The sequence below is a fragment of the Motacilla alba genome, chromosome 3 (genome assembly GCF_015832195.1).
Source record: "Motacilla alba alba isolate MOTALB_02 chromosome 3, Motacilla_alba_V1.0_pri, whole genome shotgun sequence".
Classification (NCBI taxonomy): Eukaryota; Metazoa; Chordata; class Aves; order Passeriformes; family Motacillidae; genus Motacilla; species Motacilla alba.
Window position 1 is genome coordinate 106,078,583 of NC_052018.1, and position 22,318 is coordinate 106,100,900.

The 22,318-nt window shown below is 45.7% G+C and overlaps 2 protein-coding genes across 3 annotated transcripts in view; one reads left to right on the forward strand and one right to left on the reverse strand.

Annotated features, from left to right (window-relative positions):
* Window positions 1-1,004: 1,004 nt before the first annotated feature.
* LOC119699457 (left-right determination factor 2-like) lies at window positions 1,005-4,914 on the reverse strand. Its single transcript, XM_038133015.1, has 4 exons — window positions 4,671-4,914; window positions 3,534-3,771; window positions 2,535-2,774; window positions 1,005-1,966 (listed from the first exon to the last, which is right to left on the reverse strand). The coding sequence occupies exons 1-4, from the start codon at window positions 4,912-4,914 to the stop codon at window positions 1,627-1,629; spliced, it is 1,062 nt and encodes a 353-aa protein (XP_037988943.1). The 3' UTR covers window positions 1,005-1,626.
* Window positions 4,915-18,843: 13,929 nt separating this feature from the next.
* Window positions 18,844-22,318, forward strand: part of TMEM63A (transmembrane protein 63A) — a 30,822-nt gene continuing 27,347 nt past the window's right edge. Inside the window, exons 1-3 of one of the 2 annotated variants that reach the window (XM_038133228.1) lie at window positions 18,844-18,928; window positions 19,789-20,127; window positions 20,865-21,061. In XM_038133228.1, coding sequence (XP_037989156.1) covers window positions 20,876-21,061 — 186 coding nt within the window. In that variant the 5' untranslated portion in view covers window positions 18,844-18,928; window positions 19,789-20,127; window positions 20,865-20,875. Of the gene's footprint in view, window positions 19,005-19,788; window positions 20,128-20,864; window positions 21,062-22,318 lie in introns of both variants that reach the window. The other variant, XM_038133227.1, reaches the window with a different exon arrangement.

The window sequence follows — 22,318 nt, forward strand, 5'->3', positions numbered from 1 at the left end:
TGTGGGGTCCTGCAGAGCAGCAGGAACACTCACATCTTCCCGGTGGATAACACATAGCCACTGCAGTCAAACAGGTCCCTCTTCTCCCCTCATCCATGGTCACCCTGTCTAGCCAGACAAGCACATTTCAGAGTCCTTGCACCAGCAGCAGGTTCAACCAGAGCCTCAGGGACCACATCCCACTGTGCAAGAGATGGTCAGCAGCAAATGCTTCATCCCCAGAGCCACTGCCATCTCAGTGGGTTATGAACTGAGGAGAGGAGTCTGACACAAGGGTGGTAATAATTAGCATGCGTGACACCGTGGCCAGCAGCTCAGAACAGTCCATAAAGGGATTAAACCACATGATCACAGCGTTTCTCCAGGGTATGTCAAACAGGAAGGGTCAGGGTTGAAATGCTTCCCATGGGCAGGAAGGGGATGGGAGGCAGCTCATCCCTTCCTGCACTGCAGCTCCAGCTGACCCCTGCAGGCTCTGTCACCGCTGCGGCTCACGAGGAGAGAGAGCATCACCTCCTGCTGGCGGATAAGATTCCAGGATTTCTCTTTAAGAAAGTGTTGGCTTAAACTCCGCCGCAGCTCAGGATGAAGCGCTGGCAGTGTGGGCTCTGCTCTGCCGGCCGATTCAGCCCAGCCCCTGGGGGAGCAGATAAAATCACACAGGTAGCTCAGAAGAGCTGTTACACTGTGTATGCTTATAGGAGCTGGGCACTGGACACTCACAGATACAGACCTTTCCCCCTCCACTTTTAGATCTAGGAATAAATGTAAGCAAACACATGGCAACTTTAATACTTGTATTTTATTGTTTCCTTGATTTTGAAAGCGCACACAACTTGAAAAACATCCCTAAATTGAAATAACTGTGATACAGAATCAGAAAAAACAAACTGTTACTCACACAAGCAAGTCCTAATGTTCCTGTTGATTCCAGGACTCTAAACTCTCCCTAAAACTGTGTGAAGACCGTGGTGCAGGGACCAAAATTACAAGCCTTTGAGTTGCAGATAATATTTTATGTACACGTAGATACGTATATGTACATGCAATACATATGCACATAAATATGCTCCTTTGAGCTCTAGGCAATATTTTGTGTACATATATATATATGTCAGTAATCAATATGTAGCTATCCAGTATGTAGACCATACACACATTTATTCATACACTCTGTACATGTGTGCATGTGTGTGTGTGTACAGTTTATATACATGTAAGTGCTTCTGCTCTCCAGCTCACCAAAAAACACAGTTTGGGCAGACAAGAACCAAACCCAGCAGCCTAAGAATGAAAAGCTCAGCCCACGAATATGTTCTTCACCTGGTGATGGGCACTCTTCTTTTACCTGGAGCTGTTTGCAGTACTCCAGGGTGGGGGCTGAAATGAATTCAGTGAAGTTTAGCTGGCACCAAGGAGGCCCTGAGAAGCACTAGGCTCCTAAGATACCCCTCACGTAGGTGAAATGCACGCTCCTCTGAGCCCATCTACGGACAGTGCCTCCGAGTGCACTCTCTCTGCGGGGCAGCAGGGCCCCAGTGCAGGCAGGAACTCCCCAGGACCTTCATCGATGGCTCTTGGCAGGGCTGCCGGGAATGGATGACACCCCAGGCCACCCCCTCATCATCACACCAGCGCCACGCCGTCCGCCACGCAGCTGCACCTCTCCACGATCATGTTGGGGAACTCGGCCGCCTCAATCTCGGTGTGGTTGCCCCTCTTGACGAGGTAGATGATGGGCAGCGCCGAGCTGCCGGCCACGGCGCAGGAGCGCTGCCCGGAGCCGGGGCGGCGCAGGGCGCGGGGCGGCTGCAGGCAGCTCCCGGAGCAGCGGTACGCCTGGAATCCCGCCGGCTCCAGGATCCAGTGCTGCGCCCACGGCAGCTCGCGGAAGCTGATGTAGTGCTTCTGCCGGCAGCAGGTGGATTTCCCCGGCATCGCCTCCTCCCTGCAGTCCCCAAGGCTCCTGGACACCAAGGGAGAAACGGGAATGGGTGCTGCAACTGGGAACTGGGGAGGGGGAGAAATCGTCCCTGCTGCTGATAGAATAGGTGGGCTCTGAGACATGAAACGTGGGCCGTGCTCAGGGTTTGTTTGAGTATTCGGACAACAGATACAGGAAGAGGAGAGGTGAGATTCCGCAGTAGCTTCCTAACTACTCCATTCGCAGCTGGTGAACACTGGTGAGAGCTGCCTACCCTGGGTTTGCCCACCAGACATCACCACCAAACCACCTCTAGTTTGCCCGCCAGAGCTGCCTACCCTGGGTTTGCCCACCAGAGATCACCACCAAACGACCTCTAGTTTGCCTGCCAGAGCTGCCTACCCTGGGTTTGCGCACCAGACATCACCACCAAACCACCTCTAGTTTGCCCACCAGAGCTGCCTACCCTGGGTTTGCGCACCAGACATCACCACCAAACCACCTCTAGTTTGCCCATCAGAGCTGCCTACCCTGGGTTTGCCCTCTCCCCCCCAGTAACTCAGGGACAAAATTACACCAGAGGCAGTACAGATTGAGGTTTCATACGTACCCGTAGTCATCCAAGTTGAGGGTGTAAAGCACCAGCTCAGGCTTGCCTAGGGCTTTGTCCTTGGGGTCCTGCGAGGTGAAGCGCACGGCTTTGGCCATTTCCGAGGCGTAGCTGCCCAGCCTCTCCCCCTCGATCCACACCTCCAGGAACATCGGCTCCCGCCTCTTGTTTCGCAGCCAGTAATGCACGGCCTGGGTCACATCAAAGCTCTTCCAGCCCGACTCACGAATAGGAACCAGCCTGCATGACAAGGGCTTGGCATTAGAAAAGCCCATCAGATAAATCCCGGGCTCGCAGCGCTGTTATTGCAGCAGAATAATTTGCTTCTTGTAGATTGTCACATGCCTTGATTACATGATCATTTTTGCTCTGGGCAAGCACCCGCAGCAGTTAATTGCCTCAAAAGGAAGAATGCAGATCTAACAGACACTGAAGGGCCAGAAAAAACCCTCTCTACAAGCTCATACAAAAAATTAGGTGACGCAGGATCATGTGCAGCCTCACTATTGGTGACAACAGCCTGGTAAACACCAGGCTCCCACCTGCCCCTGTCTGAGCTGCACTAGGGCCATAAGTTTCCAGTCCAGTCTAGTTCAGCCTTCAAGTGTTGCAAAACTTCCACAGAGCTCACCATTATAGAATCTGATGATTTTGCATAATTTACTTGTTTAAAACAGCTAATAAAATGGCCAATGGAAAGAAGACCAGCAGCCAGTAACCCACTTGAATCAGTGATGCAGAATTGAACCAGGCGGGGGATTTTAGAGAGGAAGATGTAGCAGTACATGACATCATTTCACAGATTATTTCAAAGAATCATCATACATTGCCATCTCGGCATAATACCTGCTCTTGAAAGCTCATTCTGGGTTTAGAGGCCATATAACGTCTTGTACAGATGCAAACCCCATCAGACTGAGCTGAGGCACAACCACATGATACCCAAAAGCACCCTGGAGGACCCCAACTCTGTAAGTCCAGCAGAGGCCCCTTTCTTACCTGGAATCTATCAGGGAGGTCCTGTTGGTACCATCGTGCTGCTGCTGCACCCAGTACACGCTGACTCTGGCGTTGGAGACTGGCCTGTGGGACTGCCTGGCAGGCAGGTTTGCTCTGTCCAGAGGCTTTTTGAAGAGTTTCAGTTCAGCCATTGTGACTTCGCTGTTTTTAGGTATTCTGCCTTCCATGTCAAACATCAGCCTCTGGCGCGTGGTAGTGTCAGAGTAGAGGACTTCCCCTGTCATACCTGTGCAGTTGGGGACAAAAAGGATGGCCTGTCACTGCCACACTGCTGAGAAAATCTACCCCATTTCATGCACAATTATCATCACAACATGCTCCTTCCATGCTCCCAGTGGCAGAGACAGCCACTAAACACACCTTTTCTAATGCATACTTGAATCAATGTCTTGCAAATACCCTTATTATTCTCCTATGTCCGAGCCTCTGCAGCCTGGAAGAACTAAATCTCTGGCATAATCTGACCCCAAATTGAGCAGACTTCAAGAATTGTGCACCCCTGTGCCAGTGCTGAGCATGAAAGCAGGAAATTGCACCACTCGGAATAAAAAAGTATTTTCATTTGCTGCCCAGGGTGCTGTGTATGTCCTTTGAAAGCACAATAAGCTCTAAGTGCCCTTGTACAGCCACTATTGTGTCTGTATGGCTATTTTTCTCCTTGGTAATTTTTCCTGTAAAAAAAAAAAGAAACCTAAACAAAAAAAGAGATGAGCGAGAGTGAAACATTCTCCAAGAGGTGTGATTCCTATTAGAGGACTTGCTGTAGATTTCACCCAAAACCTACATGGCCTGCACTTCCCCTCCTACCCCCCACCTGCCCAGACTGTTCCCAGGGTACCAAGGCTTCTATCAAGCTGCAGCAGCATCCTGTCCTTTGGAAGGACTGCAGGACTCCCTCTCCAAGTGCAAAGGGTGCTTGTTAATCCTTTCGATGCTGTTGCATGCCCCTCCTCTGCCCAGCTGAGCTCTGGAGCCAAACCCGACCCTCATTCCCCTTTCCCCTCGGGGGTTTGCCTCTGCCCATCCCGCGGCCAGCCGGGAGAGCCCGGGCAGAGGGCTGTGACGGCAGCAGGATGCTCGGGATGCTCGGGATGCTCCCAGCAGCAGAAACCTTACCTGTGTGTCCCGGGATGCCCCTGAGGATGCCGGCCAGGCTCGGCAGAGCTCGGCGCTTCACCCTCTGGCGCTTCAGCATGGACATGTACTTGTTCTTGACGTGGTCTGGGATAACCAGGTCCACCAAGTCTCTGGAATGAAGTTTTGGGACCTCAGACAGCCCCAGCTGCTTCAGCACCACCTCCTTGAAGCGTTCCTGGGTAAAGGCTTGGACCGTGAGGACGAGGCAGAGCACGCAGAGCATCCAGGCACACCTCAGGTCCATCCTCCTCCGTCAGCGAAGCAGCTCCCTGCCCGGCAGAGATGAAGGGGGGGGATCTCCCTGGGGCTGCTCTCGGCAGAGATGTGCTGGCAGGCTGCCCGAGCTGGATGGAGGTCCCCGGTGCTGGGGTTTTATAGCCAGCCTCGTCCCACTGGCACAACAAATTTCACAAGTGGGGATGAAGCAAAGGACTTAAAAGGATCACTCCCCTGTTGGTAGACACATGCCAGTTTAACACCTTCATCCACTGCAAAGTTAATACAAGAAGGTTTAGGGGGCTCCTAGATTCCATCACGGGGAAGAAATTTCCTTTTTTCTTTTTTAATCCCCTGTAAATATTTGCCCAGAAGCCCCCTGAGCAATGGGTGTCCCCTGCTCAGCCTTGCTGGGGAGGAAGCACGACTGCAGAGTACATGGCTTTATGTACTACACCGTATGATTCCTGCAGGCAGCATCAATCCTTACTGCAGAGAACTTGCCAATAACAATCAGGAGAAGCTTTAGCTTTAGCTGTAAGTCCAATTTTATGGCAAGCATTGAAAAATCATTTTAATCTTTGGGGCGGGAGGGTTAGGTTCCACTTTGATCTCTGAATATTTGTATCAAGTATATGAATCAGGGCAGTGAGTCACAGCAGTTGAATGATTTATGGGCTTTTCTGCTGCTTCTGAATCACAGAAGGTGGAAGATGTACGGGTGTGACATTTTAGAAAAACACCCCATCACTCTTTATGGATTCCTGTGGGTTTCATAATCATGCTTAGAAAAAGAGGGCTTTATGTAAAGGCAAATCACTTCTCAGTGAACATGAGAAACCACCACACTATTCCCCAGCATGGATGAAGAACACCAGTATTTTGAATGCTGTTAACAGCCACAATAGAGCACTGGCTCTGGAGAGTGAAGCTGATCTGAAGGCTGGGGTGAGGAGGCTGAATGTTTACCTTGTAACATTTAAACTGGAAACTTACACCCTTTTCTTCCCCAGCCTTTGCTGGCATAAGGTGTGGAAATCTATTTTTGGCACCAATCCCAAGAGAATTGAATGGAAGAAGTAAAATGTGATTGATAAAAGCATGAAGGAGCATGGCACCGAGGGCAGATTCTCATCCTCTCCAGCAGCCACATACCTGAACCTACATACAAATGCCTTCAGCATCAAAGGCCCTTTGGATTTTATATACCTTTGTAAATGATTTAAAATTGGGCCAGTTTCACCCAGTGCCCAGGCTGAATGGTGTGTCCTGAGGACAGTCTGGCTGGAGGATGCAATGTAATGAACTTGTACAAAATCACCCCGTTGTGGCTCATCCCTCATTAAAACAAGTGTCAGCTGAGGGAGGCAGCCTGTTTTGTACTCAGGGCAAGGCAATAAAGCGTCTGAAAGAGCCCCACTCAACACTTCTGTTACTGCTCACTTTGTCTTTACAGCCTTTTAAGAAACTTGCCTTCTTAATCATGATAAAGCCTCTGTTAGATGTTAAAAGGGCACCTTATTTAGCTAAATTGAGTTCTAAGATGAAAATGGAACAGACTACAAAGTAACAGCCTGTGCGTGGCCCAAGGCAGTGCATTCTTTAATCCTGCACTTTGTGTAGCATCTTTCTCCGGAGATGAATTTTAGACATGCGTTTGTATATTACTTCAAAATACATCCATTCCCAGGACACAAACAGCAGTGAAAAATATCCACTTCATTTGTCTGGCTTCAAGTTCAGCTCATGTCAAATACTCCTGTGCTTGCGAATAAAAGGGAAGTTTTTTTTCCTGAAATCTTTGTGACTTCCCTCATCCCTTTAGGGAAGCTCTATACACCCAGCTCTTACCTCAGGACTGTCTCTCCAGCCAAACGGCACATTACTGATTCCTAGAGGCTGGGGCAAAAGAGCTGGTCACACAATGGGCTGTGTCAGAGGCTTGGAAACCACCTGAGCAATGTTCAGGTGGCTGGCAAAGCTTTCTGCACATGGGCCCTCTAAATATTGGCCAGCTCAGTTCCAGCAGGGAATTTGTTAGGTTTATATGGTCACCTGTAAAAAACTGCAGTCCATGGGTTTGTAATGGTCTCTCTCTTATGTCAGAAGACACGATCTCATGATTATTTATCCATCCCATCAGTCTGTGCCCCAGAGAGTCCTACTCTGTTTGGTCCTACTCTGCAGTGAGTGTTCTTCAAAAGACCATGACACCATGAAATGAAAATGTCTGATTGCTACAGCAGCACCCAGCTTTCCTGTATCCGGATGTGATTTCTCCTGTGGCTGATGCCAAATCCACCAGGACTCTCCACTGTCCAATGTGTATTGGAAGGTGATTTATGGGCTTCGCACCCAAAATAAAATTATTGACCAAACACACTTGAAGCTCGGCTAAGAAGAAAACAGAGGATGTATATTGGAGGCTTTTCACAGGAGAGTGATTATCTGGTACAATTGGAGGATTTGCCATTCCCCCTTTGTCGTGCAAACAAGAAAAAGTCAGGAATTTTATAATAGCTCTTTCTGTGTAATGTGTATTAGAACCTGCATGGCACTTTGAAATGTCAAACAGAGGATTCAAAGAGGCTGCAAGGGGTGAAGTATGAGCAACTCCCAGTTGTAATAAAGCCAGTACTTAGTGGAGAGAGAATCTCTATATTTAAGCTTTTAATTTTGTTACAAGCACTTCTGTAAGATATTTGCTGGGCACATCTGTGCAATGACTTTTGGTAAATAAATCCAGTGGGATCAAAGAGAAAGTGTGAAAGGCTTGCCCTAATTATGCAGGTATTATCCTGGGAAACAAGAATGTTTGAAATGTATTTGCAGTATTGAGGGTCTGAATATGAAACTTTTGAAGATTTCAATTTCCATGGACATAACCCTTTTATATTACAGCTGGGCCCATATTAAAACAGCCCTTGCTTGAGTGATGTGAAAGGCAACTTCTGTGGGCCAGTACAGCTCCCTGGAGTTTGTTCCCTACGGCCTCAGCTTGCTCTGCGAGTATCCAGCATGGAAAGTTTCCAGAAGGTAAGGTCTGATAACACAAGACATCTGGGTGTCTCCCAGGGCTAGACTGAAAACAGCAGAGCCACTCAATGCAGTTGTGTTGATCTTTCAACTCAATGCAGTTGTGTTGATCTTGCTGATGGTTGGGATTTGTTGCAAAAATTTGGCCTTGTTAATTTTTCTGCCAAAAGGCTTTGTGCTCAATCAGGTATCACCTGACTTTACCCACCTCTCATGCATTCCCTTCCTCCTTCCACTGGGTATAAAGTCATAAAAGGGACTTTGGATCAGTGTTGTGAGCTCTGGCTAACTTGACTCTGGGAAATAGAACTTCACGTGCCATGTCTGAGATGAATTGTGGCTGCTCTGAGAGCACAGATCTCATCCCAAAGATGCTGCAACCTCAGCCTCGGTCCTTAGTGTTAACTCTCCTGCTGAGGAGCCAGCTGCAGTAGCAACTTTTGTGGTCCAAACTATCACTTGCTTGAGCTATGCAGAAATTGTCCAGCTCATTTAATCTAGGCAAGGGCATGAGACTGTTTTTCCTCATCACCAGTACAGGCCAGACTGAACTGGCCATCTCCACTGGAAATATCTGAAAGATCACATCCTATTGGGTCCTTCCCTCCTGGTGCTGTGTATCTCTGATTGCACTGACATAAGCACATCTTCCATAGGCAGCTTCTGCTCTTACACATGAGCTTGTTTTGGTCAGATGGCCAGGACAAAAGGCTGTCTGTCTGAGGAGGAGGAATGGATAAAATGTCCAAAGTCCCCCCATGTCCTTGGTCAGCTGATGTCAGCTGGCTCGCTCGCAGGGGTTTGTGTTGGCAGTGTTTGCAAAGTGCCTGTGTTCTGGCAGAAAGGAGATCGTCAAGATTTTTTTTTTTTTTTAAACAGAAAAGCAAACACAACTGTTTAAATACAGCATTTTCTATGCCTTCAGCAGTCTCCTCCCCACTGCTCCAGTCTGTTCCTTGTTTGTTAGCTGGGGAAGCAGGACTTGTCACCGCTCTGATGGCTGCAGCACGGGCTGCTGGCAAAAACACTGACATTTAGCTAATGCAGTTGAATCAGATAAATAAGCATACAGCCCTGAATTGCTTGCTTTACACCACAGTCCACTTCATTAAGGAATGTCCTAATCATTGAGAAATAGCTGAGTTCTGTAGGAGCGCCACTTAATTTCTAATCAGAGCCCATTTATCAGTCTAGTTAAAATGCTGCTTTTCCCTTGCAACTGTATTTATAGTGTAGAAGTTGATCAACTTTCTTTTAAAAGTATGTTTCTTCTGCCTTATTGTGCAGATTCAATGTCCCATAGCCTTTACTGATTCTGTGCCAAGTTGGTGTGGCAATTGGCACTCCAAAACCTGAGTGATGTCCCTATTTTCCTGTCATGTTAATAAAGTTGGAATACTCTTCACACTGCATCTGTGGCACTAAGTAACCTGGCTTAATTATGGATTGTATTTCCTCCAGTTAATTTTAGCTCTAATAAGTTTTGCTTCACTGAACAGACTGTCCTCTTTTGCTAAGAAAGAGAGAAAATGAATCACTTTTCCCCAACTCAGATAGAGGAAGAATAACACTATATTCTAGCAGCTGTAATTTATTTCCATTGCCAGGAGAAACTGTAAAGGCAGAAAGATTATGAAGTATGTGTTAATGCAAGTTGAATAATTTACATCACTAACTTTGCTGGAATTTTTTTTTTTTTCTGCAGGCCAAAAATAAATATGAAAGGCCAAAATGAGTGAGACCTAAAAAGCAACTTCTGCTAAAAATGATGAGCTGTTGTGCAAAATAGTAATTTGTTAGTGGAGTGCAAGAAAACTCTAAAAAAGCCTGTTACTTGCACAGAAAATTACAAAACCTAATGAAAGATTGTAGAAGGCAAAATTAAGTGATAACACACACACAGAGGACAAGACATAATTGATAGTTTAGACTTCTCTAGTCTGGTACATCAGATAGAATGAGGAGCAGCTGCCCAAAGGCTTCTGCTAGTCCTCACTGAGCTGTTCAAAATTAGCTTGGGCAGGGCCTTAGCAAATCTACTGATTGGCAAAAAGATACCTGCAACAACAGGAAAATGAGCTAAACTACTCACATGGCTGTTTTCCATCTGTAACATCTGCTGCTGAAGTGACTCTGGGGCTATTGCATGTCAGCGGGTTTTATACCATAGAACCTAGATGTATTCAGTTTCAAAAATAACTACTTGCACACAAGGCTTTTGTCCTTGATGGCAACAGCACACTGGGGCTGTGATCAAAAGGATGGTGAGGTAGAATTCTGAATGGGCCCAGCAACATCACCAGGCCTGCCTGTCTGAGCTCTGGGTGAGCTGGCCTCATCCAGGGAGAACATGTGTGAGAGGCTTCCAGGAAGCTGGGAGTTTCAAGAGGTACAAAACCACCTTGGAAATGATGATCCGGATCAGACTATACTCCCTCATCCTGATGCTCGATGCTCATTCTTTTTAAACAGAAAGAGGCTCTAAGCATGGCACTGAATTTTTGCAGGAAGCTTTTTTTTTTTGTCTTCAGGGTGCTGATGCCTGTTCAGAGAATGGTCTTAAAGGCCTGTAGATTATTTGAAATGCATTTTAAAATATTTTAGATCTGTTAATAAAATTTCAAATCATTAATTCATTTTTAAAATCTACTGAGCCGGTAACTGTTAGTGGTGATTTATTATTTGTCCTCTTCATTCCATTCCCCTTCTGTCTAGATTGAGTAGTTTGTTACATCTTTGAGAATTGCACAGTAACAAATACCAAAATAGCCCCCTCGTTTTCTTTTGTTTTCAAATAATGCTACAATGTTCAGAACGGAGGCTGTGTGGATGGACTGCTCCTACTCAAGCAGTTACTACAAAGCTGTTTTCACTTAAATATTTATATCGTCATGGTATTGATTTCTAACATTTTTGAATGTTATGACTATTTAATTTAAAAGAATTCAGAAGAAAAGAACTGAAAAAAATGACAGTTTTTTTGTGTATTTGACTCCAAAACAGAACAGAAAAGCGTATTTTACTTCATGGCACAGGAAATTATGTAATTTCCTGCCATGCACTCATATCTATGTAAAGAAGGAATATAAGGCCTCGGATATAACATGGCCTTAAAAGAGCAAAAAATAAAGCTCTGTGACCTGACCAGTTTTAATCCTTTTAGCATTCATACTGCAGCACCATGGGAGATGCATCATGGTCATTTGATTTTAAAAGGGAATTTAGCCACACTTGGTCAGGTCACTTGAAGCGTGAAACACAAGCTTCAGTTGTTTGGGTTTTTTTCTTTTTTTCCTTTTCTTACCTTACCATTTGCTTATTCAAAACCATTAATCCAGGGATGGCCAACATTTCCACAGAGCAACACAATGCATTTCTGAACCTTAATTTTGGCTTTGACATGTGATTCTGCAGGAAGTGCCATGCATTTGAAGCTGGCATCTGTCAGCTTGCCAGGCTGAATAACTAAAGATATGGCGACTAAAATTTATTTTATCTATGCAGCATGGCTCTTAGCTTTAGCAGTTGCCAGTGTAGAATTCAGCATCTTTTGACAAATCATACACAAGGAGAAGATTTTTCAAAAGTACAAGAAGGAATTTAGAGTCTATTTCTCATTGAGCGAAACTTGGGTGCTTAGTCCCTTTTCTCTGCTTTGATTCTAAAATAGAGCAAGGAATATTTTACCTTGTGACAGCAAAACTAAAAAATAATTACTGCAATTTGAGCAGAGACATAGATGACCTGAGAATTCATTTGAAATGCTTGATCATTTTGACCAGATTTGTTGGAAAACTTCTAAGGCAGACTACAGGAAAACAATGTTCTCAAGGAAGTTCAGTTTCTGTAAATCCAATGGGAGGAATCTGAAAATCATTTTGTGAAGCAGACTTGGAAAATTGGCTCTTAAAACTCCTTGAAAACTTCACTGTTTGATTTGTTTTCAGTCCCTTGTGGTACAAAAGCTTACCTTTGGCCTTCACCGTGTTCCCAGGCTGGTAAACTGTTGAACACTTGCTGTCCCAAATGAGAAAATGCTGTGATTCATAATAGGACATGAAAATATGCTGTTGCTTGGGTTGCCTTGAAACTGATCTAGAAACCACAGCAATAACAGAACACAGTTGTCTCTTTTCCTGAGTGGATGGTTCCTCAACACAATTTCATGTCCACTGAGGAATGCTCTCACTATGATCATTTGAATAATGAGTTCAAGTTCTTACATTGATGTATGGAGCTCTTCTAATCTTCACAGGAACTATGGTTCCAAAGGAATCACAATCACCCTGGCTCACTGTTGTCCAGGGCAGTTGGCAATTTGGGGCCTTAAACCTCAGCTCTGTTCGTGCCAGGGCTCTGCATGCAGCACCTGCTCTCTCAGCTGTGCCTGTACAGCCCCAGGAACTGACCCAGACAGGGTGTAAAAGAAAAGGTGCACCATTTTGTGAAGGCAGAAATAGTTTGTCTAGGTGTTCCCATGTAACACTGATCCTTTCTTCCATCCTGGAGTTCATCTCATCCCAGAAACCATGCCACTTTACAGGACCTGCTCTTAACTTCTCCCAGATTAATTCTGACCACTCACTCTATCATTAACTGATATATAACCTGAATATATAAACATCTACTTCAGTGACTCTAAATATAAACATCTGCTTTACTGAAACTGTACACAACATCAGTAGGAAAGGAGAGCTGAAAACATCTGGGCTCTTTTCCCAGTTCTGTCCCTGAGTCAGGATTACGACCTTGAGCAAATTGCCTCGGCCAAAATTTTCAAGTCTGTATTTAGACACCAAAATAAATAAACTGATTTTTAAAGGCACCACAGCTTCTGCCAACAAAACTCTAATCAGCAATAGACTCTAACGATTACTGTACTCAAAGCACCTTAGTAAAACAAGCCATCTGTTACAGGGAAGAAAGTTCTCCATTGATCCAAAGATCACCTGTGTGTCTAAGGTGCTCAGCTTGCAGTGACTACATTACTTTCCCTTGTTACACAGATTAGGCCACACTCCCACTCGTGAGGCAATGTCAAACATGCCAAGTCCAGCTGGAAGGGATGTGAGGAAATACCTTTATATCCTTTGCATACATTTGAAAGGAGAAAGATGAAGCAGAAAGAAAAGAAAGTGATTTAGAGAGAGTAAAAGAATCACAGGAAAGGAAATATGAGAAAGGATGAATGGGGGAAGAAATAAAATACTACCTAAAGAGGAAGGAAAGAGTGGACAGGGAGGGACAAGAATGGGAAAATCAGAAAGTATGGTGGTAATATGTCCAACAGGAAATCACACACTAAGGAATGGAAAGGTTTAGGCAACTCTGCTTCCCTAAAGTGGAGGTGCAGAAAGCACACAGTGAGGATCCACGTGCCTGTGGTGCACCTCAGGCAGCAGTCATGCACTTAGAACTGGCTGGATGCTGCTCCCCATCACTTCCAGTCATGCTCCCCCAGGTTCAGGAGCTTCCTTGCTGGAAAAGGCCTCACTGCCCTCGGTCGTGGCTGTTTGCCATGGCCACAGCTCTTCACATCTTCCTGCTTAAGCCACTTTGCATCCTGACACCAAGTCACCCCAGCCACTTGCCCCTTGCATCCCTGGCACCTGACCCCCTGCTTGGGCTCACCAGGATCATCCTGCTGTCATTAGTGGCCCCCCGTGCTCGCCTGCTCTGTCTGCAAAGGGGCCGAGGCGCTGCTGCTGTGGAAATTGGAACTCAGACCTTGCCAGCTCTTTGAAATCCTCACAGTTTGGACACTGAATTCTTTTCATCTGTAAATCCAGAAGTGGGAAGGGGGAATTCTTGCCCAACAGGGAAAAAAACCCAAAAAAACCAACAAAACTGCTTATTATAGAAGTCCTTTAAAAAACTATTTAATCTATAAATTTATAAATGATCAAGCAGTGTGTTTGATGCTGACATTTTAAGGGAAATCAAGCCAGTAAACCAGGAAGTGTTGTGCCAAGGCCTTGGAACAGGGTTCTTATGTCTAAAAGCTGGGAATCTCACTGGACTCTCTGCAGATAGAGCGTGGATACAGCAAATCAACCATGAGTGGTTTCTTCAAAGCTGTCAAACTGAGTGGTGTTTGGAAAGAAAAAAATAATAAGGAAAAACTATTGTTCCTCTTCTGACCTATCTGGATTAAAATCAGGATTTCAGAGCTTGCTTCACAAAAATTTACTCTCAATCCGAGGCTGCAGCAAGCCCAGCTGAATTGACCCACCAATGGTTTAGACTGCAAGATCTCCTAGAGCATTTTCTGGCTCCTGCACAAACAACCACTCATCTCTGTGCTCCAGGGAAAGCAAAACCTGAGGCAAGGATGCTAAAATCTGTCCAGGGCTCGTCTCAGTACTGTCACAACAGGACACTGTGTACAGTGAAGACACCTATGGAGCACAGAGGATCTCGAGGACACTGGAGTTGTTCAGGAAAACTAATGTGTGCCGTACCTGGGAATGGGAAAACTTTACAAGCTCGGAGTGGTTTGATATTTCATACTGCTAACAAGCACACCTGGTGCCTGATAAATCCAATGCCTCATGTGGCCAGGTGCTCTCCTCTTCAGTGGGACAAACCAGACTGTGCCAGATGGTTTCTCCATCTCCCTCTCCCTCTCAGGGAGCTGCCCTAATTATAGGTAGTGCTGTGCCACCTATGCATTAAGTCCCTTCAGGTTGCATACACACGGGGTTAATGCATGGATAAGCATTAAGATAATGCGTACATTCAGGAAACAATGAAGTCACACACGTTGCAGGCCACCTTGCCCTAGTTTTGTACCAAGGTGCGTCACACCAACAGTGGTTGCATTGTCACAGGCTAACAATAAACCTAACAATCCTATATATCAGCAAGGGATTGTCCAAACCTGCGACTGCTCCAAAGAAACCAAGGTTTGAAACCTCACCCTGCCCAGAGGTGAGTGATGAGAAAGATCATGGATTCACCACTTCATAAATCAAGTTTATGCCAAGTATGTTGCAATAAGCCTATTTTTTCCTCCCATACTTTTCAGCATTGCTATTTTAGATTGCAGCTTCCTGTGTGTTTTAAGAAAATTCCAGTTTTCATCAAAGTGTAGCTTGATGAAGATGACAAGAAAAATGAATCATGCTCAAGCATCAATACCAATGCCACATTCACCATTTCCTCTCTGGAATAAAATGTAAAAGAAAAGAAAAGCAAATTTCTATCATATATTGCTAGATATATTTGGTTAAATACATTGTACAATAATCTGTTGTATTGATTAATAAAAATACATTCCAACTTTAATGCAAGACAATTTCTACTTTGAAAGTCAACATATTACCTATGAATTTGAAGCAACATGTCAAAAACAATTAAAAAGAATGGAGAGAAAAGAAGGGTAAATTGTCAATTAAAATCAAGACTTGCTGCTGGCTGATTTGTATTATGATATTAAAATCCCTGTATCTGTCTAGATTTTTCTGCTCGTTTGTCTACCTCATAAACATTTTAATGCTCAGACCTTTCAAAGGAAAATCCCATAATGCCCACACTGTGCCCTGTGGTGTATTGAGGCTCATAAAGAGATTGCCAGATGAAGGCAAAGATTAAAAGATAGCAAAGGGCTGCCAGGCTGGAAGGCTGAATTAAATCCATTAAGGTATATTTGAATAGGCAGATAAGTAGGGAACAGCAAGCTGGGCTGATGAGTTTCTTCAGAGAGAAGAAACCACGGGGAGAGTTGCCATGCATGGCAAAGCCCAGGCCACCTGCTACTCACCTCCAGAGACTATTGAAGTCCTCTTGGGAATTCACCCATCAAGGGACATCCTGCTGTGATAAATCAAACTAAAGTGACAAGGGAATTCTCCAGCCATAAGGTCATTTAATAAAGTAAGGGAAGAGTCACACGTGGAAGTGTAAATACCCTGCACACTTGTTCAACCTGGTGCTAAAGAACTGTTGAAGTGGATATGGAGGATGCAAAATAAAAGAAAGATGGAAGGATTTCAGAGTCTCTTGACCTGCTCCCTAGGTCCTGAGGGTGGTTTTCCATCTGCTCTAACAACATAATTAAACGTTTGTGAACTAATGACAGTATGTGGCTTTTGTCACCAAAAGAACAGACAGTGGTAAACAAAACCCTATTTACAAGAGGTAGGGAGGAGGGAAATGTGACTCTGCTGTTGAAATTAGAGATAAACAAAATCACACCACTTAGCTAAAGAGCCTGTCTAGACAGAGGAAGAACAAAAACAAATGACAAAAGCTTGATGTTATTCTTGTGAGAGAGAGGGAAAAATTATTTTGTAGCTAGGCAAAAGTCATCACACTAAAGAATGTCAAGATGTTGACATCACTGAATATTACCTATTTTACACTACAGAGTAAGATAATCTAACCAGAGCAAGGCCTTCCTAATTTTGAAAAACCTGGCAAGAATCAAGAGTATGAACAGCTTAGGAAATCAGTGAGAAAACCACCCAAGCAGATTTTGGTCCTAGAAGTGGAAGAGCTGCAAGCATACACTGAGGCTTCACCTACATGGTAGATCTACTTAATTTAAAAGAAAGTAATTACAATTATTCCACTGTGAAATCCTCTTTTGAAAAAAGTTGTCCACAGGAAGAATTGTTTCAGAAAAGTGAGGATGGAACAATAACTCTACAACACTCATGCCAAACAATTTTCCTACCAACACGGCCCTAGAGAGGAGAGTGTTTAAAGATAAAACTAACATCCTTCAACAACAGTGGAATTTCTTTATTCCAGCAGTGAATCTGAACCACTCTGAGCTGAAAACTTTATTGTCATTTTCCAACTAGCATAATTATTACAGCCAATTTAAAATCACAGATTATCTACAATGCGTCTGCTAGGTAAGTGATGAAATTCTGTCTTGAAATGTCTCTCAGTGACTGCAGATAAGCAGGACTTTGCCCTTTTTGTGGGAACTGGGAGAAGACAGATAGCACACGTACAGCCAGATGCTGCTCTCCACTGAGCAGGCACTCCTGCAAAGGGAAACAAGGATTTGGCAATTGTGGATGAGCAAAGCGGCAGGGAGCAGGACAGCAGCCACGCATGCAGGGCCCTAAGTCATCCATGAAATCTGAATACTTGGGAATACAAGGAGTTAAAGATGGAGAGGCAGGATCAGGACTGTCAGATGGAGCAGATACTGGCTTCTTGGCAGCTGGGACATTAATTCCTTTTAAACATAAAAAATCAGCAGATAACCAAGGTTTTGATCAATGTAACATCAGATTAAACTTTGCAATGCCCTAATCATTTTTGGTTGGTTTCAGAGTGGGTTGCTGTTCTAAGACATCACCGCTGCTTCATCCATGAGACTGCAGGTAGGGGTGCTAACCTTTGAAGGCAAGTGGTGCCTGGTTCCCTCTGAACAGTCACATTTTCATCATTACCACAATCTTCTTCTTCCTCTTATGCCTGCTGCTCACTGAGGTCAGTGCTGCCAGTCAGGAGCAAAGGATGAAGGCACAGGAGGATGAGGATGGTTGGCAATGCTGCGTCTCAAATGGCTGTGGAGGGAACACGACAGTAAAGTGTAGAGAAGAGGTGGAAGGCAGGGACCTGCTGTACAGTGTTTCTGGCCTGTTGTCTGGAAGCAATTGAACCCATTAAAGGATAGGATGTCCTTGTGGATATCTGGGAATTGGTCTTATCCCAGCTCTGTCATTAACCTCAACTTCCTAGGTCTTGGGGTTTTTTTTTCCAATTCACAGCATACGAGTTGTGTGTGGAGACAAGGGGCTGTGCATATTTCATGGAATGTTCATGCTACTACCTTAATTTATTTCAGAGCTACCTTTCGAAAGAGGTTTGGCCAGCAGGTCAGTGAAGGTGATTCTCCCCCACTACTCTGCCCTTGTGACACCCCACCCAGAGTGGCTCTGGGGCCCCCAGCACAAGAAAGATGTGGACCTGTTGATGTAAGCCCAGAGGAGACCATGAAGATGCTCAAAGGGCTGGAGCGCCTTTCCTACAAAGACAGGCTAAGAGGGCTGGGGTTGTTCAGCCTGGAGAAAAGCTCCTGGGAGACCTTAGAGCACCTTCCAGTACCTGAAGGGAGCTACAGGAGAGCTGGAGACTTTCTACATGGGCATAGAGGGACTTTTACAAGGACATGTAGTGATAGGACAAGGGGGAATGGATTCAAATGAAAGAGGGTAGGTTCAGATTGGGTAACAGGAAAAAAATTCTTCACTCTGAGGGTGGTGAGGCACTGGCAGAGCTTGCCCAGAGAAGCTGTGGATGCCCCATCCCTGGAAGTGCTCAAGATCAGGTTGGATGGAGCTCTGAACCGCCTGCTATCGTGGAAGATGTCCCTGCCCATAGTGGGAGGGTGGAAATGGATGGTATTTCAGGTCCCTCCCAAACCACTCTATTCCATGATTCTATTATCTCAGTGTATGGCCTGCTCCACTTCCACCTGCGTGCTTGCCCACTTCACCAGACCCGAAATTGTGAAGTCTCTCTGGAAATCCTATCTCACATTTCTTGGGGATCGGTTTGGGTTTTTTTTCCCCTGTGCTATAAAACGCTCTGTTCGCTTCTGCTTTTAGACACCGGTGGGCGCTAGAAAGTCTCCCCGGAGCCTTCTCTTCTCCAGGCTGGACAATAGCAGCAGCTTTCCCTCGCTTATCTGAGGGTCCGCTCCCTGAGGGAGGCGCCGGGAGCCGCACTCTCCCGGCGGGGGTGGCACTATCCCGGCCGGAGCGGCCCTGTCCCGGCCGGGGGTGGCACTGTCCCGTTGGAGGTGGCCCTGTCCCGGCGGGGGGTGGCACTGTCCCGTTGGAGGTGGCCCTGTCCCGGCCGGGGGCGGCACTGTCCCGGCCGGGGGTGGCCTGTGTGGGGAGCGCGTCCCGGGGGCGGGGGAGCGCTGACAGCGGGCCGCGCGCGCATGCGCAGACGCCGGGACTTGTTGCCGCCGCTCCTAACTCCGGGGCCGGGCCGGGCACCTCGGGACCGCCCGTGAGGTGACGGGGCGGGAGGGCCGGGAAGGGAAAGGCAGAGAAAGGAAGGGCGGGGGTAGGAGAGGCCACCCCGGAGCAGGTAAGGGAGGGCGGGAGCGGCGCCGTGCGGGGAGGGGAGTGGGCGAGGTGAGCGCGGCCCCTCCTCAGCGGGACCCCCGCCTCAGCGGGGTCGGGGCGGGCAGCGCCGGGAGCTGAGCCCCATCCCCGCGGGGAGCTGAGCCAGCCCACCCCGCTCTGGAGCGGAGGGACCCGCTCCCTCCTCCAGGGGCGAGCCTGGCGTTTTCCCATGTGCTCCTGCCGAAGCCGGTGCCGCCCGCCGCGGCTCCAGGTCCCTGGCGGAGCCGGGAGCTCACACGGGACCCGGCTCCCGTTCCTGGAGCCCGGCCGGTGCTCCCTGGGTTCCTGCGGCGCAGCCCCACCCGTGGGAGGGCTTCCCCTGCCCTTTATCTGCCTGGCAGCTGGCTTGTTTAAAAAGAGCAGCTCTCGAGAATTGGAAGCCGTGTCTGATAAAGTCCAGCGTGTTGCTTAGAGTTTAGCGCGCAGGCTTGTGCTAAAGATTCCCCAAGGCTCTTCAAAAATGCTTTCTTTTCCGGCAGCCCTAAATTTCAGTCCGTAGAAAGCAAGGATAGAGTCACGGCACAACTTTAGTGGGCGTTGTTGGGGTTTTTTCCTTCTCTTTTTTATTTTTTTTTTCCCCGTGATGAAACACATCAGCTGAGACAAAATTTCTTCCTCACCGTGTCGCGCTGCCCAACACTTAGCAAATGGCATTTTGGGAGGAGTATTCTCCATGCTGTTTTCCCGCTGTTTAAAAGGAGAATATTTAGTTATTTGTATTTTTTTGTTGTTTGTTTCCTTTTCAGCATCCAGAATAGTGCTGTCGTCAGAGACATGTGCATTCCTGTTAGAGGCAAAACACCCCAAAAGTAGTGTCCCTGGACCTGTGTGATGAGGATCTGGAATATTTGCTTTTGAAGGATTGAGTTTTTTCGAGGAGTGGTTTCTGTGTGAATTTATCAGTCAGAAGTGTGTTCTGCATGAAGCTGTACTTGGGAATCAGCAAGTAAATAAGATCCAAGAAAGGAAATGTTTGAAGTGGAAAGCCCCAAAATAAACGAGCAATTGCCTGCCTTGATAAAAAGAACTTTGTATCAATAGGCAAATCTCGTGCATTCTTGTATGGTACTACGTTATCTGATCAGGTCAGTTGACTAAAATGAGGTAGATGTCTGTTCTCTGAGAAATACCCTTTGTTCTTTCTTGTTTGTGACATATGAGAACTGACCAGCTGTGCTGGCCTCCCAGTTGAATTGTTTTGAAAAAGGAAAATCGCCCAATATTCCAAGAACAGAAAGCCACACGTGTGTTTGTGTAGTGGTTCTTTTCTGTGGAATTAGTGGTGAATTTGTTAATGATCTCAGGGTTTTGACAGTTAAATACAAAGTTCACAAGCTGGTGCATTCACACATGCTCATCAACTAGGAACAAAATTTTCAAACTGCTGTTGTTGGAATATGTAATGCCTTTTGTGATTCCTAGAATCACAGTCCAAGCTGGAATATGTAGTTACTTGTTATACGTTAAATGACAGGGAAGTTTTTTTGGGGAGGGATCTTCTGCAGTTTTCCTCAGATCTCTGTAGAAAATGTGGTTCACTAAATGTCTGGAATTCTTGTCTGGGCTGCTGAACCTGCCAGTAATTCACTGCTGGTAGCTGAACCTGCCAGTTATTGCAAAATATTTCACGTGTGAATGGAAGAGATTGCCAAAGGCACCTTCTTTTCAAAAGTAGTTTTCTGGTCGCATCTTCCTGCACTTTTTATACTCATGATATTAATATATCTCACAAATACCAACCAGGCTTTTCACAAGTGTGTTTCACCTTTTCTTATCTTTCTTTTTTTTTTTTTTTTCTTTTTTTCTTTTTTTTCTTTTAAAGGGATAGACAAAATGAACCCTTTCTATTTTCTGGGTTTTGGACATTCTCATCTAGGCTTCTTCGGGAACAGGAGTGATCCTTTCAACAGAACAAATGAGACTTACTGCTACAGCACTGCCCAGGGCAGCACAGTGCTCCAAGGAGTAACTTTTGGTGGAATCCCAACTGTCCTGCTGCTTGATGTAACCTTCTTTTTTGTAAGCCCAGTTTTCTGTTTCTTGTATTGAAAGTACTTCTGACCTTCTCAAACGTGAGATTTTTTTTTCAGAATTCTCTCATTTATTGGCTTGGAATTTGGTTTCTGAGAATGTTCAGAATAAGAAATGAGTTTGAGGCCATCCTGGGAACATCAAAGCACTTTTCAAGTCTTGATAAATGTTTGCATACAGATGGGATGGTGGTGTTCAGTTGGTACACATCCAACTGTATGTTGGATGGTGGGATGGTGGTGGATGGTTGGATGATGGGATGGTGGTGTACAGTTGGTACACATCCAACTGTATGTTGGATGTGTAGATGTAGGGAGAGTGCAGTTTTACAGGATCTGTTTGTGGGGGCAGTGAATTTTGTGGTTGCAGCTGAAATTTTCATGTTTTATCTTAACTGCAAGAGCATTTGGGTTTAAGTACTGGGTGCGTTTTCAGGGAGGGGACACCATTACGAACTCAGCTGTGAAATTTTCCCATGCTGTATTGCCTTTTGAAAAACCAGCTTTTTAAAATTAGATTTTCTGAAGCTGTAGATGAGGATGGAAATAATGTACTGACCAGCTCAGTCCTGAGAAAAGATGGAATATGACTAGTTGCTATCTGAGAGCTCCAGGACAGGCCTGAAACTGCACTAAAACTTGTGCTTATTTTTGTAAGCTTGGTCTAGGTGGCCTTCAGCCACCAGGAACAGGGCTGCAGACCTGCAAATTGGCCTGAGAAGAGGGTCTGTGGTAGTAAAATAGACAAAAAGGATAACAGTTTCTGAGTTCTAGAAATCTGCTGGAAAGAAACTTAAAGGACCTGTGCTCTGAGCTGGTCATTCTGTAGGAATGAAGAGGATATTCCTCACAGTTATGCAGTGGCATTCTTTGCTGCTGATTCGGTGTATGCTACCATAAATCCATTTGCTGAGGATGTACAGTATTTACAGCTCTGTGTCACCAATAGCACAGCATTTAATAAGATTCAGTTGAAGGGTTTGCCTTTTTTTTTTAAAGCTGTGGCTCAGTTTTAAGACACTGAGCCTGCTTTTGAGTTCCTTGCTGTTGAACTCTGCACTCAAGCAGGGTTAAGTAGAGAGTTGGGTGCAGTGCAGAAGGCTCCTCTCTTCTTCAAGTGCCAAGTGCTGAAAGTTATCTATCAACTCCTGTATTCTTATTTTCATGACAGTTTTACTGCATATCCTTTTAGTAACTGTCAGTTGATGGGTTTCTGATATGTTATTTCTAGGCTGGTTTCCAAAGG

Bases quoted from the DNA above. Each gene is read 5' to 3' on its own strand.
- LOC119699457 (XM_038133015.1), bottom strand. From the start codon at position 4,914: ATGCTCTGCGTGCTCTGCCTCGTCCTCACGGTCCAAGCCTTTACCCAG. The intron at 3,772-4,670 runs GTAAGGTTTCTG...CAGGTATGACAG, and splicing joins GGGCATCCCGGGACACACAG to GGGAAGTCCTCTACTCTGAC. The intron at 1,967-2,534 runs GTACGTATGAAA...CTTGGTGTCCAG, and splicing joins CTCAACTTGGATGACTACGG to GAGCCTTGGGGACTGCAGGG.